At 38.3% G+C, this 19,442-nt stretch overlaps 1 protein-coding gene and 1 non-coding gene across 15 annotated transcripts in view; both read right to left on the reverse strand.

The window, feature by feature from the left end:
* Window positions 1-19,442, reverse strand: part of CCDC158 (coiled-coil domain containing 158) — a 119,787-nt gene that overhangs the window by 46,951 nt on the left and 53,394 nt on the right. For 12 of the 14 annotated variants that reach the window (XR_004263709.1, XR_004263708.1, XM_032261114.1 and 9 more), the window contains 6 exons: window positions 13,658-13,847; window positions 8,747-8,899; window positions 6,729-6,841; window positions 4,538-4,696; window positions 3,164-3,256; window positions 2,472-2,597 (listed from right to left, as the gene is read on the reverse strand). Coding sequence is in view for 12 of the 14 variants with exons in the window: in XM_032261114.1 (XP_032117005.1) it covers window positions 2,472-2,597; window positions 3,164-3,256; window positions 4,538-4,696; window positions 6,729-6,841; window positions 8,747-8,899; window positions 13,658-13,847 (834 nt within the window). In the remaining 2 variants the exon portion in view is untranslated. The remainder of the gene's footprint in view (window positions 1-2,471; window positions 2,598-3,163; window positions 3,257-4,537; window positions 4,697-6,728; window positions 6,842-8,746; window positions 8,900-13,657; window positions 13,848-19,442) is intronic. The other 2 variants (XM_032261107.1, XM_032261111.1) reach the window with 2 other exon arrangements.
* Window positions 7,976-8,081, reverse strand: LOC116538648. Its single transcript, XR_004263727.1, has one exon. It is a non-coding gene; the product is annotated as a U6 spliceosomal RNA (small nuclear RNA).

Here is a 19,442-nt window from a genome sequence, read left to right on the forward strand (position 1 = left end):
GAGGAAGGAAAATTCCTAGCACCCAGGAAGGGGGGGTTGGGGTACGCGGGAACGGGCCACTTTCCCCCCACCGGGGGAAAAAAAAAAAAAAACCCATAAAAAAAAAAAAAAAAAAAAAAAAAAAAAAAAAGAAATGGAATAAAAAACATGAATTAAATGGAATTCTAGTACTAAATATCACATTTTCTAAAATGAAAAACTTAATTGATGGGTTTAATAGATTGGACTCAGGTGAAGGGAGAATTAATTATCTGGAAAATAGGCCAGAAAAAAACAAGACTGAAGCACAGAGAGACAAAAGGATGAGCAAAAGTGAAAAGAATATAAAGATATATAAGCCATGATGAAAAAAATTAATCCGTGTTATTAGAGTCCCAGAAGGAAAAAGAAAATAGAGAAAGAAAAACTGAGTAGATAAGGGATGAAAATTTTCTCAAATTGATGAAGATTTCAATCCACACATCAGGAAGACCACTACTCTAAGAAAGACAGAAAGACCAGCACATCTAGGCACATGATAGGCAAACTGTTACATACTAAAACAAAGAGAGAATCTTAAAAACAGAGGAAAAAACTACCTCCAAAACAGCAACAACGAGATTTACAATTGACTTATCAGTGGAAATAATGGAAAGCTGAAGACAATGTTCTACAGTGAATTCATTCATCCATGAGATAAATATTCATTGAATATATGCTAGACACTGTTCTAGGTACTTGGCAAACATCAGTGAACAAAATAAAGAATGAATGTTACTTTTACTGTGTAAAATTATATAATAAACATTTTTATGAGAAGGAATTAATTGTATAAAGCATGTCTGACAGTATATTTTTTAAACGTCGTTCATTTTTTCCGTTAGAATTATTATTTAAAAACTTAAGTTGAGGCCAAGAGCAATGGCTCACACCTGTAATCCTAGCACGTTGGGAGGGCAAGATGGGAGGACTGCTTGAGCCCAGGAGTTTGAGACCCATCTGGGCAATGGTGAAACTCTGTCTCTATAAAAAATAAAAAAATTGGCCAGGCGTGGTGGCATGCACCTGTAGTCCCAGCTACTAGGGAGGATAAGATAGGAGGATTGCTTGAGCCTGGCTGGTTCAGGCTGCAGTAAGCATGATTGCACCACTGCACTCCAGCCTGGGTAACAGAGCAAGATGCTGTCTCAGGAAAAAAAAATACATAAATAAATAAATTAAAATTTAAAGTTAAACTAATGACTAGTACTTTTTCAGTGATGGATAAGATTCTTTATAATCCAGTACAATCTATATATTAAGCAGCTGAGCAAAATCTAATAGCTTTTGGGTCATTAAAAATCATGGAATTTTAGAGCTAATCTTTCTTGGTGACCCTAGAGGTCATCTTGTCCAGACTACTCATTACAGATGAAAAGACTAAGGCACAATATATTTAACTGACTTGCCCAAGGTCACACAAAAAAGTTAAAAATACCGTTCCAGTGACTCCTGGTAAAATGTTCTTTGTTGTTGTTTGATTTGCAGAATTATATTTGGAAAGGGGAGTGTAATTTAATTTTTATCAATGGAACATGTCTATTTTTAAAAGTAAAATGATTTCATAACACTTAAAACCAAAAGTACCAGTTTCCTGCCCTTTCCCTGTGCATCTCTGAATTCCAGTCTCCAGAGAGAAACATGTTTAACGTCTAACACTAATACTATTATTCTATTGTTGTGTGATAGCTTATTTTTCAATGCCGACATCTTAAGTATGTGAGAGGACTCTATTTTAGTCATTCAAATAGTACATAATTTTCATTTAAATATTACAGGTAAAATAACAGATTACTGGTGATCCTATAACCATATATAAGATAGGACTTTTAACTAATTTAATTGGTTTTCATGTGTGATTTTTGGAATGTCTTATTTCTTAACAGTTGAATAATGGTTTCAAGGGATTTGTGGTTCCAGAAATACATATCTTCAGAGAAGAGAAGGCTTGAATTTTACATTGCACATATTTTTTTTCTGAGCATTAAAAGTATAAAAGGTTAAACTAAAAAAATTCCAAAGTTTCTAATATTTTAATTAAAGGGAATAAAAGTATCTTACAATTAATAAAATTTTCATGTTATAAATAAGTTAACAAAAAGCCACATATAACAAATAATTTTCATTTTGGTAGAATTTTAAATATACTACCAACTTGCCTTTGGCTTTTGAAGTGATGCTTATTTTAGCCATCTCACTATTTGCTTTGTAATCTGGAAATGCTTGTGATGGAAATAACCAAAGAATTGAAGATAAGAAAACACCAAATAGTAAAGAAAATATTTTTATTCACCTGGACTCCACTGAATTTATAGGAAAATGTACAAATTTAAAATCTAGTAATTGAAAATGCTATGAATATAGAGATACTACTTTTCAGTGCAATTCTTTCCAATTTAAAATTACTTACATATATGTTGTTTGCATAATGGATCATAAGATTGGTTACTTACATGAGACAGGAAGCTGGCTGTAGATTGGGAAGATGGTACATTAGAATGAGAACGAGTGACAGATGCTGGCTGGAGAAGGCGTGGTTTCATTGAAGAATTTGAGGTGTAACCAGGGCCCTGAAGTTCCTGGAAAACAATACAGAGGTGAGGAAAATAACTGCCAACCTACAACTGTAAAGAATTATGAAATCAAAATGTATTTTTTGATTTCACAGGCAAATCCATTACTGAGATTTTAAAATGTGTCTGTCACTTTAAAGTATACTTCTTAAAATAGACATATATTTCAGTGTAAAATGTACTATTTTAAAAAAACACGTTTTGTCATATAGATTATATCACTTTTGTTAATCCCCAAACAAGCAAATATATCTGCACTTAGGGTTTTGTACTTGCTTGACTCTGGGGCATGGAAAACTCTTGCTTTGGGTATTCCCATGCAGGTACTAGTGAAACTTGTTTATATTTCACTCACTTATTTTAAGCTAAGGATAGTGGTGCTTCTATTTGTTACCATATAGGAAAAGAATAGGTATAGTATGCAACAATGTACAGATCTTATCATTGCTATTAATAGTATCAGGTTATGTTGAAATATACTTGAATGTGTATCTAAGGTACACAAAAAAATATAAAAGCATATCAAACAAAGGCATAATTTTTGCTTAAACTACTATTCATGATGACCTTACTTTTATATCCAAAGTGTGTTGAAGTTTTAAGCGGACTGATTCTTGCTCCTGACGCTGTATTATATCTTGACATTCTGCAAACTGCAAAGATGCCTACAATCAAGCAATCATAAGTGGTTTATCTTTTTATCCACTTTTATTTTATTAACCTATAAATGCAGAGCTGCCATCTCTTCAAGGAATCTTCCTGCCCTTCTACCAAACTATATTACAATTATCTATTTATCTGTTTTATTCAGTGAACTATGTGTAACTGGAGGCCATGTTTTCATCCTTTGTGCCCCCAGCAAATACATAGTTTTCAGTATGTGAAGGGCACTCAAAACAATGAATGAACTAAGGATGGAGTGAGGAAACAGCTTTGCCAAAGTATAAAAATTTATATTAAAATAACCACAAATGTCCCGGTGCAGTGGCTCTTACCTATAATCCCAACATTTTGGGAAGCCAAGATGGGTGGCTCACAAGGTCAAAAGATCAAGACCATTTTGGCCAACATGGTGAAACCCCATCTCTACTAAAAATACAAAAATTAGCTGGGCATGATGGCATGTGCCTGTAGTCCCAGCTACTCGGGAGGCTGAGGCAGGAGAATCGCTTAAACCCAGAAGATGGAGGTTGCAGTGAGCCGAGACCACGTCACTGCACTACAGCCTGGTGACAGAGCGAGACTCCATCTCAAAAAAACAAAAACAAAAACCCACAACTAAAATTCATAGAGTCAACATAGCATGTTTTAAGAAAAAAGGTAACAGAGGTGAGATCGCAAATTCTTTTATCTAGGCTCTGTTTTCTTAGCAATCAAGGATGGTTTTGGTAAAATTTTAGGTTTCCAGAGTTTCTAGGTGACAGGATAAGATATTTATTTCTCTACAATAAATGGCAGTGACAAACAGTATCACTAATCCTTCTGATTCTTTAAGCTGTGTTTCCTCCCTGCACTTTCTGGACCCCGCAAAGCGCTAGTCATTAACATTACTTTATCATTTTATTGGCATTAGTAAGAGATTGTATTCTACCAAATGTCCAAGTCACTTTTTGGTGGTAAGTCAGGTGTTCACGGAGGCATTTTTATTTATTCAGGCCTCTAAGGATATCAGGAACATCTTATATCTTGGATCTTACTGCTCCTGTGACTATGTTAGCCTGAAAAAGAAAACTTAGCAAAAAGTAAGAATTATGACTACATTTTAAAAGTCAGAAGAGCCTTCTCTATAGGATAGTTTTCCTTTGTGCTAGGTGATTGGGATACAATATGAATTGATAAACTCAGTTCCTATCTACATAGAGCTTTTGTTCAGAACAATTCTGTTTGGTTAATAACTAAATAACTATTTAGTCGATAATTACTTTATATGTTTAGTTAATAATTACCTTATCCAGAGCAACTTCCATATTAGTAACCTTTTCTTTCAAACGGCGTTCCTGAGATCTCAGAACTTCCAGCTCCCCAGCCATTTTGTTTTTTTCTGTGGCAACAGTATTCAATTCCTGGCTGAGTTTACTCTTCTCTTCTTTCAGAAAATGTTTCTCCTACAATTATATGGGAGAAAAATATCAGAAATAATCTGCTGATGTAGAAGCTGAAAGGTGATGGAAATATAAAATTTTTATTTAAAGGGCCCTGACCTAGATAAGTTTAATTCATATACTATTTAATTGTTTCTGAGTTGGGGTTGGGAGCTGCTAGGAGATTACTATATACTTCCTCTTATTTTAATCCCTGGTTTTATTACCTCTTTCTAAGCTTATAAATCTTTGATAAAATCTATGAAATATGAAATAACTATATTGTCATAAAAAGTGTTCTAGTGAATTGGCATCAAATAACCATATACCAAATTTTACTAAAATTTATTTTAAACAACATAAGAGATTGTTAAAAGATGCATTACTTGAAAGTTTTATGGATTTCTATTTTGTTTCAGGGTTGAATATTCATTTCACAAATTCCTACTGCAGAACCTATGACAGAAAAATGTATAAGACATATAGTTCCTGCCCTCAAGTCACTTAACAGCCCAATGACGACAATGAGCTTACTGATACAATAGTCTCTGCTATTAAACAACATTTCATTAAAATTTGTTCATCCCTCCAGAAAAGCACTATGGAATATGTATGCAAAAACAATAAATGTATAGTTGTCAATTAAAATACAGACATCAGTTTGTTGAATCTACATGTCTTTAAATGTCTTCATAGTGAAAAATGTTTACTGTAAATAAGGTAGAAGGTGTTGCTACTTTAATATGCAAATAAGTTTTCCTTTTCTGATTAGATTAGGCAGAAAAGGCTTCAGAAGGAAAGACAGATTAATTGTATAGGTTTTCCCCTTTTTGTTTGGAGGCAATATCATAGAGCTATAATGAATATTTTCCTTTAGGCAGGGCAGGTATCTTTGTTGAGAGCAGGCAGTAACCTTTTAAAGCCCTAAGTACCATCAGGGAGGATAAGCACTGCTTTGGGTTCCCAAAGGCAAGAAAAAAATGGTGAAAGAGAAAAAAATGAATTCAGGGTAACAGAAAAGGAAGAAAGAAAAAATGAGAAAGAATAAATATAAAGAAAGAAAGAAGAAACAAGTCTATGTGATAAGGGGTATGCACAAATGTGGGTTTATACTTGTTAATATTTAGCTGCACTCAGAAGTATTTTGGCAGCCTACAATGGATAGGAAACTAGCAATTACTTTGGTTGTACTTATTTTCTACTTGTCATTTGCTTTTTCACCTGTTACAATCAGTTCTGTTATAAATCTTCTTTTGAAATATACATTTGTTCCAAAGTGATGGATATATCAGGGAACATTTGAGCATTAGGCAGATTTCATAGTTGCTTATTCATGAATGAGTATCATTCATGAGAAACACCAGGTCAATGAAGAAAACTCAACATAGCTAAACACAGCTGCATAGGAATACACAAGAAGCCTACATGCACACTCCTCACACTCACCTACCGGCTACCTCATCTTTACCATGTATTATAAACCACATCCATCTACATCTGGTGTTACAGGAAACTCTCCTACCCCTCCACAGTAACATACAAGCTGCATATATACTTAAGAAAACTTCAGGCCATTTTCAGGACAAACCGCTATATTTATCGTTGTATTTATAAATTTCTTAAACAATTTAACATGTGTAAAACTGCTATTGTTTTTACTAGGTTTCTATTTTTTATGTGTCACTAATGAAATTTGTTAGTGTGGTGCTCCTAATCTCATTGTTCTCATAAGCCTTGTGGTTTTAATTACACAATTTTGCATAGCACAGTGATTTTTAGGAACATGTATGTCACATTATAATGGAACTCTCTGTATTTTGTTTATAATCATTCCTTGCCTCTACCAGGAATGTTCTTTTTGCTATTTCCCACGTTTAAAATAGTGGCTGTTTTTCAACATCCTCCTCAAATGCTTTTCCAGGAACTTTTCCCTTGTTCACTCAGAAATAAACTTTCCTTTTCCCCTTGTTCTTTGCATCTCTGCTTCATCTTATTCTGCCTTACGGTCTATCCAAGGGTGAACATGTTGGTTTCCTCACTCAAGACAGCGACCCACCTTATTTGCATTTGTCATTGCTTCTTCCAAAAACTGTATCTTGCTCTGAAGGGCATCTATCTGACCTCTTTTGGCTGTGATTTGCTTTTGCATCCCCATTGCCACTTTCATAGCTGGGAAAGAAAAAGAGCAAACTATGCCTTAGGTTCTCAAGTTTGAGAGACTATGGTAATTTGATGGTTAAATTTTATGAGAAGGTGACAAGATCGATCCTCCAAGGTACCTGGGCAGTTTCAAGGGAAAGATCATGGACAAAGGTCTTCGGTTTTCATAATACTGGAATATAATAATGTTTAGCTACTACTAGAGATTTCTGAGCTGGAAAACATATATATAATCATGTTTTGTAGGGCTATTTGGATTAATTTCATTGACCGTGATACATTGCCACCTTTCTAGTAATAACAGTAACACTGACTAAACTCATACTTACACATGTAGGGAAATATATAATATATATGTGTGTGTATGTGTATAGATATGGAGGCTGTCACATAAAGAATAATATATATTACATTATTACTAAAATGATTTTTCTACAAACTCATATTTAAAATACTGCACAAGACATCTAGCATATCTTTTTAAAGGGTCCAGTGATATCACAGACTTTTCAATTTTTATTCTCATAATTTTTGTCATGCGTTTGGAACTCACTACCATCTGAGTAATCAAATTGCCAGCATAAGCATGTCTGACTCTTTTTTCTTATAGTCAGCTGAGGAAAAAGGTTTGAAAATGCCACAGCTTTGAGTCTAGTCTGACTATAACTTGGAGGCTAAAAAGAAAAAAAAAATGTACCATTTATTATAAACAAGCTATCAGAATGAAAGGTGTGACTTCTCCTTAGCAAGATATAGTTCTATCTAAACTGTCAAAAACAGGGTTAAACTGACACTATACTGATTTTATTAATAGACTAAAAGGCTGACATCATTTTCTCACCACTTTGAAGAATTATGGTCTGATTAAGTGGATCACTGTTGGCCTTGAAAGGTAATTTTCTCAAAAATTTTTTTCATTTTAAGCTGATTTAATAAATAAAATCAAGAATTTGAATTAAAATACAAGGGTTCTCTAGGTAACTTAATAAATGTAATGTCCCTGGCATGGCTGTGAAGATGCCTGACAGTGAGGCAGGGTTGCTGTCTGGGGAGCAGAGGCAGCAGACCCTCAAAAGGCCTCTCAAGTGACTTCTCTAAACCCAACAAATTTCTCAGTGTTAACCAGCAAAGGGCCAAACCACACAAAATATGAAACACAACCAGAATTTGTGGTCATCCTTGCACAGAGACTATGGTAATCTTCTTTACATTGTTCTAATTTTAGTATATGTACTGTCAAAGCAAGCACAATAACAAATCTTGACATTAAAAAATATTGAAAAATGGAAAAATGTATACTTTAATTAGATAAATATTAATTCTTATGGTCAGCTAATATGTATGGTCTTGTCAACAATTATATGAATAACATGAACTGGAAGATAACCTTTTTATCTCTCTGCATTAGTATGGGCAGCAAAGTAAAAACAGAGTAAGTCTAGGTGGTGAGAAGGGTCCCCTCGCCTAACAATTCAATTTCCAGGATTCCTTCCCATTTTTATCACAGTGAAGGAATCAAGAACTGCCAACTAGCCACAGACCTACAGTTTATATAATGTACATGTTGAAAAATAAGGGGTTGAATGGAAATTAGTGTTAACCGATATTTATATCCTTAAAAATAATTACTTGACATTAATAGATATTGAGATCTGTTAGAAATTACTGAAATAGCCACAGGAAAGGAAAGATTCAGATAGTTTAGGAATTAAATTAAGCCCATGGCAATTTACCTAAAAACAATTAACAACTGCTACATAACATCCATCATTAATACCTACTATTATATATTTATTTCTCACATCATCTAGCACTGTGAAAAGGTGGTAGGTAATGTACTTGGGTTTGTGTTTTAACAAATTTAGACCATTAAATTAAAAACAGAGAAATAACTTAAAATTTAATAGAGCATACCATGACCATCAGATCCTTCCATTGACTTTAATGTATTTCTTGTTTGTTCTAGTTCAGACTGTGCAGATTTTAATTGCACTTTCAGCTTATTTGTAGTCATTTCCATCTCTTCACTTTTGTTTCGGAAATTCTTTTTTAAGACTTCATACTCCTCTATACAAATGTGATAATCAATGATAGATGATTACTTTTTTCTATCCCACTGTTATGAAGTATATTTTATTTGTAATGAATGATCACAGAATTTTAGAACTGGAAGAGAACTCATTAAATTACATCTTCACTTGTTACAGAAATGAGATGTACATACACAATTCCAGGGATATGACTTTTTCTTTTTAATCTGCTTGGGTGGATCCTCTTCCTCCTTTACCTACTTATTACTCATTGTTTTCTCCCAAACATTGTAATTAGTTTGCTGTTATTTCATCTTAAACCTTCTTGGATGACCATGCCCACTACAGCAGCTTTAACAACCATCTGCCGGTTGATGAATCTCCACGACACTATAAGTAACCTGAGGCTGCCGTGTATCTTATCTGACTTATCTCCAGTAGATGCATGTACACCTATGCTTATTGCAGCATTGTTCACAATAGCAAAGACTTGGAATCAACCCAAATGCTCATCAAGGATAGACTGGATAAAGAAAATGTGGCAGATATATACCATGGAATACTATGCAGCCATAAAAAAAGATGAGTTCATGTCCTCTGCAGGGACATGGATGAAAGTGGAAACCATCATTCTCAGCAAACTGACACAAGAACAGAAAACTAAACACCTCACGTTCTCACTCATAAGTGGGTGTTGAACAATGAGAACACTTGGACACAGGGAAGGGAACATAATCACACACTGGGGGGTGGGGAGCTAAGGGAAGAATAGCAGGGGGTGGGGGGGTTGGGGATGGATAACATTAAGAGAAATACCTAATGTAGATGATGGGGTGATGGATGCAACAAACCACTACCATGGCACGTGTATATCTATGTAACAAACCTGCACAATCTGCACATGTACCCGAGAACTTAAAAGTATAATAAATAAAAAAAATACCTGGCACAAACTAATCATTCCATGTACTAGAATACACACACATGTGCACACACACACACACACACACACATGCATGCGTGCACTAATTTTATGTATCTATTTATAGAATTAGATTTATATATAAAAGGAGCAAAGCTCCAGCTCCATTTAGCCAGACATCTTCATGTAGATGTCCTCATGCCACCTGAAACCAACTGCCTCACAGTGACTACATCTCAATTTCTAGCCCTCAAGCTGTCTTTCCTTCTGGTTCCCTCTCTAAGTTGCTGTCATTGCTTTTCCAATAGCACAAACTAAAATCCTGAAATCTGTATTTAATCCCTCCAATCACTAAGTCCTATTGATTTAACCTCCAAAAATATTAATTCTTTCCTTCCATTCTGACTGCCACTGCCTTAGTTCATGTCCTCATTTTATGTATCTGGGACTACTGCAAAATCCTCCTTAACTGCTTGGTCTGCCTTTATTTTCTCTAATTTACTGCTAACACAGTTCATCTAAAATCTGATGACAAAAATCTACTACTTAATATCCTTTGCAGGCTCCACATTGCCCGGCTCTAACTAGTCTTATTTCATAGCCTTATTTCATAGCCCTCATTCATTTGTACTTTTGCTCCAACTAATACATTTGAGGTCACATTTTGATATTTCATGCCTTCACACATTTGCCCATAATGTTCTCTCTGCCTGGCATGTCCCTTGCACCTCTTTTTCATCTGCCAAATTTCTTTTCCTCTTCCAAATGTAGTGCAGACATCACTTCCTATAGGAGGTAAATTCTCTGTCCTCTGTGCTATCTTTGTACTCAATACACTTTCACTGTGCCTCACCCACTGGTTATTCACCCATTTCCATCTAGGCTTATCTTCCCACTGACTGTGAGCTTCATGTGGGCTTTCCAGGTTCTATCACAGTGTCTTGCATAGTAAACGCTCAGTAACTTCTGGCTTTATGAAGTACATGATATTTCATACCATACTAGTAAGGTTTGGCTTTGTATTCTGACCCAAATCTCATGTCCTATTATAATTCCCAGTGTTGGAGGAGGGGCCTCAGGGGAGGTGACTGGATCAGGAGGAAGGATGTCCCCTTTGCTGTTCTTGTGATAGTGTGAATTCTCATGAGATCTTGTTGTTTGAAAGTGTGTAGCACCTCCCTCTTCTCTCTCTCTCTCGCTCCCTTCTTCCTATTACTGCCATGTGAAGATGTGCTTGCTTCCCCTTCACCTTCTACCATTATTGTAAGTTTCCTGAAGCCTCCCAGCCATGCTTCCTGTACAGCCTGCAGAACTGTGAGTCAATTAAACCTTTTTTCTTCACAAATTACTCAGTCTCAGGTAGTTCTTTATAGCAATGCAAAAATGAATACAGAAAATTGGTCCCAGAGAAGTAGAGTATTGTTCTACAGATAACTGAAAATGTAAAAGCAGCTTTGGAACTGGGTAACAGATAGAGATTGCAACAGTTTGGAGGGATCAGAAGACAGGAAGATGTGGGAAAGTTTGAAACATCTTAGAAACTTGTTAAATTGTTATGACCAAAATGCTGATAGTGATATGAACAATGAAGTTCAGGCTGAGGAAGTCTCAGATGGAGATGAGGAACTTATTGGGAACTGAAGTAAAGATCACTTTTGCTATGCTTTTGCAAAGAGACTGGTGGCATTGTGCCCCTGCTCTAAGAATCACTGGAACTTTGACCTTGAGAGAGATGATTTAGGGTATCTGGCAGAAGAAATTTCTAAGCAGCAAAGTGTTCAAGATGAGGCGTGGCTGCTCCTAAAAGCTTATGCTCATTTGCATTAAAAAAAAAAAAAACAAGGACCTGAAGCTAGAACTTATATTTCAAAGTGAAGTAGAGCATAAAAGTTTGAAAATTTTGCAGTCCGACCATGCAGTTGAAAAGAAAAATCCATTTTCTGGGGAGAAATTCAAGGCTGCAGAAATTTGCATAAGTAAAGAGGATCCAAATGTTCATAGTCAAGACAATGGGGTAAATGCCTGTAGGTCATTTCAGAGACCTTCTCAGAAGCCACTCCCATCACAGGCCCAGAGGTCTAGAAGGGAAAAATGGTTTTGTGGGCTAGATCCAGAGCCCTGCTGCTTTGTGCAGCTTTGAGACATGGTGTCCTGCATCCCAGCTGCTCTAGCTCCAACTGTGGCTAACAAGGGCCAAGGTACAGCTCAAGCTGTTGCTTCAGAAAGTGTAAGTCTCAAGTCTTGGCAGCTTCCATGTGGTGTTCTGCCTGCAGATGCACAGAGGGCAAGAGTTGAGGCTTGGGAGCCTCTACCTAGATTTCACAGGATATATGGAAATGCCTGGATGTCCAGGCAGAAGTCTGCTGCAGGAGTGGAGCCCTCATGGAGAACCTCTGCAGAGGGGAAATGTGGGATTGGAGTCCCCACACAGAGTCCCCACTGGAGCACTGCCCTATGGAGCTATGAGAAGAAGGCCTCTGTCCTCCAGACCCCAGAATGGTAGATCCATTGACAGCTTGCACTGTGTGCTTAGAAAGGTCACAGGCATTCAGTGCCAGTTGTGAAAGTAGCAGTGGGGGCTGTACCCTGTACAGTCACAGAGGCAGAGTTGCCCAAGACCTTGGAAGCCCACCCCTTACATCAGCGTGCCCTGAATGTGAGACATGGATTCAAAGGAGATTATTTCAACACTTCGAAATGTAATGACTGCCCTGCTGGGTTTTGGACTTGCATGGACCCTGTAGTCCCCTTGTTTTGGTCAATTTATCTCTTTTGGAATAGAAGCATCTACCAGCAACTAACTTGTTTTGATATTACAGGCTCATAGGTAGAAGGGACTTGCTTTGTCTCAGATGAGACTTTGGACTTGGACTTTTGAGTTAATGCTGGAATGAGTTAAGACTTTGGGGGACTATTGGGAAGGTATGATTGTGTTTTGAAACATAAGAAGAACATGAGATTTGGGACGGTCAAGGGGCAGAATTATACAGTTTGGCTCTGTGTCCCAACCCAAATCTCATGTCCATGTGTAATTCTCAGTGTTGGAGGAAGGGCCTTGTGGAAGGTGACTGGATCATGGGGACAGATTTCCTCCTTACTGTTCTTGTGAAAGTGAGCGAGTTCTCATGAGATCTGGTTGTTTGAAAGTGTGTAGCACCTTCCCCTTTGCGTGCTCTCTTTCTCGCTCTCTCTCTCCTGCTGCCATGTGAAGATGTAATTGCTTCCCCTTCACCTTCTACCATGATTGTAAGTTTCCGGAGACCTCCCAGCCAAACTTTCTGTACAGCCTGCAGAACTGTGAGTCAGTTAAACCTTTTTCCTTTACAAATTATCCAGTCTCAGGTAGTTCTTTACAGCAATGCAAGAAGGGACTAATACACATAACAATCAGAAACTGGAGTGTTTCACTGTTTAATATAAGGCTGTGGATTTTTCCTTTCAATAAATTCACAAGTCTATTTTCACATCACATCATTATTCAACCTCTAATTAAGCTATTTGACTCAAAGGACTCAAGGTTTCCACTTCAATAAAAACAAAACTGTCTGTGCAAACAATGCGATTTATGCTGAATACCTGTTTTCCTTTTGGAAGCCTGGAACCTGGATACCTCACCCTTCTCTTGACAACTCAGTGCAGATTTTCCAGTACACCGAGAGCTGACTAAAGTTCAGGTCAGTAAGTGTAAGATGTGGGAGCTCTTCATGAGAACTATGAGATTTCATGCTGTGAATAACTCCATGGGGGCAGCATAGCTATCCATGTTTGCCATGTGAGTGAAATACTCTTCTTTTGTGATTGTGCTAGAGTCTACATTGGGCTTCACTGATAAGACTCTTATTTTTTAGTAGGATTTAAGCTGAAGCAACATACCTGAAAGATTGTTTAATTCATTCCTACTCGTTTTCACCTCATTTAATAATTGATCTCTCTCTTGTTTGATGTCCTTCACTGCACGGAGCCGCTCAGAGCCTGCATTCACCAGCTTCACCTTTTCCAGCTCCAAATCACTCACTCTGGCCTCAAGCTCCCGGATCTTTGCATCTTTTTTATCTTTTAAAATCTAAATATATGGATAAATAACAAAGGATAGATACAGACATAAAAAATAGGCACATGTATAGTTACAATTGATATCTGCTAACACAGTCCTAAAATCTGACAACAGTCTCTTACTTAATATCATTTTCTGGCTCCTATCTGTGTTCCATCTATATTTATTATCTTTTCAATGCTTCTCAGTACACTAAATTTGTATTTTATTATAAAGCATCAATAGAAAGTAGGAAAAATATTTTACTTTCTTTTAACCTTAGATGTCAATTCCTAGTATTGCTTGCAACAACATTTCATTATTCCTCTTCTATCTCCATTCATTCAAAAAATACATATTGAGAACCTTCTTTGTGGCAGGCACTATTTTATGTGCAAGGGATATAGAAGCAGGGCTATGACTAGGGTAATGCGAGTGAGGCAGCTAGGTGAGGGCCTCCAACCTGGGCACCTCACTTACCTTACCCTAGTCCTGGCCCTGGGTAGCAATAAACAAAACATGTCTTTGTCTTCATGTCTTCCTCTAGTAAGAAGAGAAGAAAACAAATATTTAATATATCAGGTAAGAGGAATGGCAATAATAATAAAAGCAGGTGAGGGGTACAGAATGAATGCGAGGGAGGGGTTGCTACTTCAAGTAACCTGGTATGCAGAACGAGTTCACATAGCAGGTTTGGGTGCCCTCCTTAGAAAGGCCTGCTTACAAGTTTTGCCCTTGGCTGTCATCTAGGAACTTGGATTCTGGGAGGGTTCCCACCAACCTAACTAATAAGAGTGGCTCACTGTGCCTAAACTGTGCAAACACTGTGGTTTATGCTGAGCCCCTGCTTTCCTTCTGCGGGGCCTGGAATCTGGATACTTGCCAGGCAGAGGGGCCAATGGGACTAATATCCAATAGAAAACCTAGGTACTGAGCTTTAATGAGCTTCCCTAGCTGGCAACACTTGACAGGTGTTGTCACAGTTTCTGCTGGGGGTGGGGGTGGGGTGGGAAGCAAGCATGTCCCGCATGACTCTACTAGGAGAGGGCTCTTGGGAGCTCATGCCTGGCTTTCTCTGGATTTTGCCCCATGTGCCTTTTCCTTTTGCTGATTTTGCTTTGTATCCTTTCACTGTAATAAATCCTATCCTCGTGTATGACTATATGCTGAGTCTAGCAAGTCCTCCTAGAATCATCAAGCCTGGGGTCGGTCTTGGGGACCCTGCCACAGTTGGCAAAAAAAGGCCTCTCTGATGAGGCAACATCTGAGCAGATGCTCCCTATGCTCAAGGAGCATAAGGACAAGCCACATGGACAGCCTGGGAAGAGCTCTGGGTACAGGTAACATGTCTGGGGAACAGCAGGGACATCAGTAGGGCTGGAGTGGAGCGAGCTTGGGGTAAGTAGGAGATGAAGTCAGAGAGGGGCCAGGGGAAAGATCAGGATACTAAGAGGCAATGTAAGAACTTGAGCATTCATTCTCAGTGAGTCAAGAAGTCCTTAGACAGTTTTGAGTATGGGAGTGATGTAGTGTAATGATTTAAAAATACAACTCTGGGTCGGGCACAGTGGGTCACGCCTATAGTCCCAGCACTTTGGGAGGCCAAGGCGGGCGGATCACAAAGTCAGGAGATTTGAGACAATCCTGGCCAACATGGTGAAATCCCGTCTTTACTAAAAGTACAAAAATTTGCTGGGTGTGGTGGCGTGCCGCTGTAGTCCCAACTACTTGGGAGGCTGAGGCAGGAGAATTGCTTGAACCCAGGAGGCAAAGGTTGCAGTAAGCCAAGATCATGCCACTGCACTCCAGCCTGATGACAGAGCGAGACTCTGTCTCAAAGAAAGAAAGAAAGAAAGAAAGAAAGAAAGAAAGAAAGAAAACAAACAAACAACTCTGGCTCTAGTATGAAGGAAAACAGTGGTTGGCATGGGGGTAGGAGGAGAAGCATGGACACCAGTGAGAAGGCAACTAGAAGAGCAAATGAGAGAAGCGGGAGCTTAGACTGGGGTGGTTTGCAGTGGTGAAAGTATCTGGTCCTTTGAATAGAGTACGGAATGTGAATATGGTGACTCTAATTTGGCATTTCCGACAAACTGTCAGAAACCTCTAGTGTGGCATGCTTCTGCAAACTCTGACCCAAACATTCCTATTCCTTCTTCACAGAGAGCTTTCCTCTGCCATCCTTTCTGACTCTTCTCTATTAGAGGAACTACCATGTTGCCAGTCTGTTTGAATTCACAAAGTCGCCATGTCTTTCCCTTTCCCTCACCCCTCACATCCAGCTGTTCACCAAATCCTGCCCAACCTCCAGGTCTGGACTGCCATCACTTCTCATATGGATTGCCACAGTACCTCCTAACTGGTCTCTATCTGTGTTTGTAAGGCTTTCTAGGAGGGATCCCTCTTTTCCTAGGGTGTATGTCTGTGCTGTATAACACAATACCTGTACATGACTCTGGAGCACCTGCAATGTGGCCAATCTAAGCTATGTGTTGTAAGTGTAAAACATACACCAAATTTGAAAGACATTGTATAAAAATAAAATAGAAAATATCTTGGTGATCTAGGATTTATATTGATTGTAATACAAAAACACCATGTTTTGAATATGAGCTAAATAAAATCTTATTAAAATTTCACATCTCATGTGTCTACTAGAAAACTGAAAATTATATATGTCATTTACATTATATTTCTAGTGGATAGAACTGACATAGATCCTTCCAAATAAGTGCCATTTGAAAAAATATTGACTTTCTTTGGTCATCATATTATCTCCCCAAATTACCTCCCTACTGGCCTTAGTACACTGGCTAATGCAATTTGACTGCTATAGCAGCAGTTTAAATGTAGAGACCAATGTTACGTCTGAAATATAACCAAGTGACAAGCTTTTGGCTGTTCAAAAAGGATTGGTGGGGAGCTACAGGCTTGTCTCACTGCCCACCTGTGATAGGTTTGGGTGTTAAAGATCCTAATCTGGGCTCTCTGATCCCTGCCTAGCCACTCTGACAACTGTCACACTAAATCCAGCTGGCCTCATGCAGTAAGGAATGGGGAGGACTTTCCCTGGGACAACCTGAGGCATCACAACATACATAGGACGAGTGCTGCTCCCATTCCACCTCTTGAGGCCAGTGGATAGAATTCAGTCCTTCCTTAGTATTATTATGTATTCGTTTTTAAAAAGTTCTAGCTCTGAGGGCTCACAGTGATTGAAATAAGTCACTCTACTTCTCTGCTGTCAGTACGTGCAGTATCCACTCTGAAGAGGTGACAGAAGCCAGGAGAGAAGTCATACCTTCTAGGGCTATGATTCCTGCTCTGTTTTCCTTACTGGATCACAGAGGGAAGTGGATGTGGCATTAAGACTTGAGTTTTGGCTGGGCGCAGTGGCTCACGCCTGTAATCCCAGCACTTTGGGAGGCCGAGGTGGGTGGATCACGAGGTCAAGAGATCGAGACCATCCTGGTCAACATAGTGAAACCCCGTCTCTACTAAAAATACAAAAAAAAAAAAAAAAAAATTAGCTGGGCATGGTGGCGCGTGCCTGTAATCCCAGCTACTCAGGAGGCTGAGGCAGGAGAATTGCCTGAACCCAGGAGGCGGAGGTTGTGGTAAGCCGAGATTGCGCCATTACACTCCAGCCTGGGTAACAAGAGCAAAGCTCCGACTCAAAAAAAAAAAAAAGACTTGAGTTTTAAATTTATGTTCTTTGTATCTGTGTGAAACTCTACTTACCTAGGAAATTATTCCTGAAGCTGCTCCAGCTCCATATTTAGGAACTGAAAATTAGTTTTATTCTCTCCAAGCCACTTCTGCACACTGATGCCAGATTAATCCACTTCCAACACTGCCTTTTTCATGTAACACCCTCCTTCCTACCCACAAACCTGTAATATCCCCCATACCATCTCTAGGCTAAACTACAGACTAGGCTTTTCCCTGGCTTGAAATGCTGTCCTTCCTCCTCTTTGCCTGGTATTTGCCTATTTCAGGTTCCCAGATCTCTTCAAAGCTTTCACTGGCCCTCTAGTCATGAGCTTCACATTCCTCTGAGGCCCTCTAGTCATGAGCTTCACATTCCTCTGAGGCACAAACACAGATCCTGATGGATGTTCTTAGGACCAGCAGTGTCCACATCATCTGGAAACTTGTTCAGAAACGCCAAATCTCATACCCCATTCTAGACCTACTGAATCAGAAACTCTGGGAGCAGGCCAGCAGTCTGTGCTTTCAAAAGCCCTCCAAGTGATTCCGGTTCTCACTGAGAACCACTGCATAGTAACATCTACTTAGGCTGCCTAAGTTCAAATCCCAAGGTAGTGCTGCTCTCCAGCAAGTTAATCTCTCTGTGTCTCAGTTTCCTCAGGCATAAAATGGGATAGTAATAGTGCCTCCATCACAAGGTTTTGTGAGGATTAAACTGATTTAATTTTTAGAGTGTAAGAGTGGGATTCTCCTGTTTGGAGCCTTAACACACTAGCAATCCACTAGCAATCTTCCTAAGCAAGGCAGAATAACCATTCTTTCTCCTCTGATACGCTCTACCCTGCATCACAAACCTAAGGGTTTGTGTAGGGCTGGCCATTGCAAATCCTTTCTATGTCCCTTTTCATGGTGAGTTTGGCCATTTATAACATATATATAACAAAGTAAAAACTTAAGCAATAGAAAATTCTATTTTTTAATGCAACGAACTTATTTATTTCCATAAGATGGATAATTATCTATTGCTGTCCCTATTTTTAGAATGAGGAAACTGGGGCATCTACAGTATATGTGATTTGTCTCCTACTACTCACCAAGTCAGAGATAAAGGTGACATAAAGCCTATGAAATCAATTTTTTTAAAAACCCATTCGATCGTATTACATTTTGATAAATATTTACTGGGCACCTTCTGGATGTAAGGCACAAAAATATGGGAAAGAGGGTACAAAGACTAATAGATGTGTACCTTGGTTGAAGAAGTCTACAATATTTAGTGAAAAAGAGACACTGCTATGTACACACACACACACACACACACACACACACACACAAGCACACGCACACACGCGCACACACAGAAGGCAACATAGAATGTGATCCAGGTTTTAACAGGTACAAATAAAGTATGAGAAAGTTCAGAAGAAGACCAAAGCAAGGGAAAGAAACTAATATTTATTAAATTTCTTGTACAAGGTAGAAACTATTAATAGGCTCAGTCCTTGATTTATACTTTCTGATTTAAGACTCACAGTAATACAACCGGTTGTTGGGGTTTTTTTTTGTTTTGTTTACTTTTTGGTTTTGTTTTGTTTATCAGAGATCAAAGCCAAGATTCAGCAAACAGTCCAATGTTTCACCATAACTAAGTGATGAGAGACAGGGTTCAAATTTAGGTCTGTCTGAAGAGGGAGAAAATACTTCAAACTGTGGGATCAGGAAAGACTTCCTAGATTTTCTGATTTTTATCTTTTGACCCCTGATTTTGAAGCATTTTTGAATCATCCATTCCTTCTGTAATCTGATAAAAGTACGTATCCTTTCTCACAAAAACACACATATGCACATAAAAACAAATACTTTCAGTTTCAGAGTGTCCACAGATACCAAAAACCACTTTTCAGTATAGGTCAC

The sequence above is a fragment of the Sapajus apella genome, unplaced genomic scaffold, assembly GCF_009761245.1.
Source record: "Sapajus apella isolate SASKATOON/1434 unplaced genomic scaffold, GSC_monkey_1.0 scaffold121, whole genome shotgun sequence".
Taxonomy (NCBI): domain Eukaryota; kingdom Metazoa; phylum Chordata; class Mammalia; order Primates; family Cebidae; genus Sapajus; species Sapajus apella.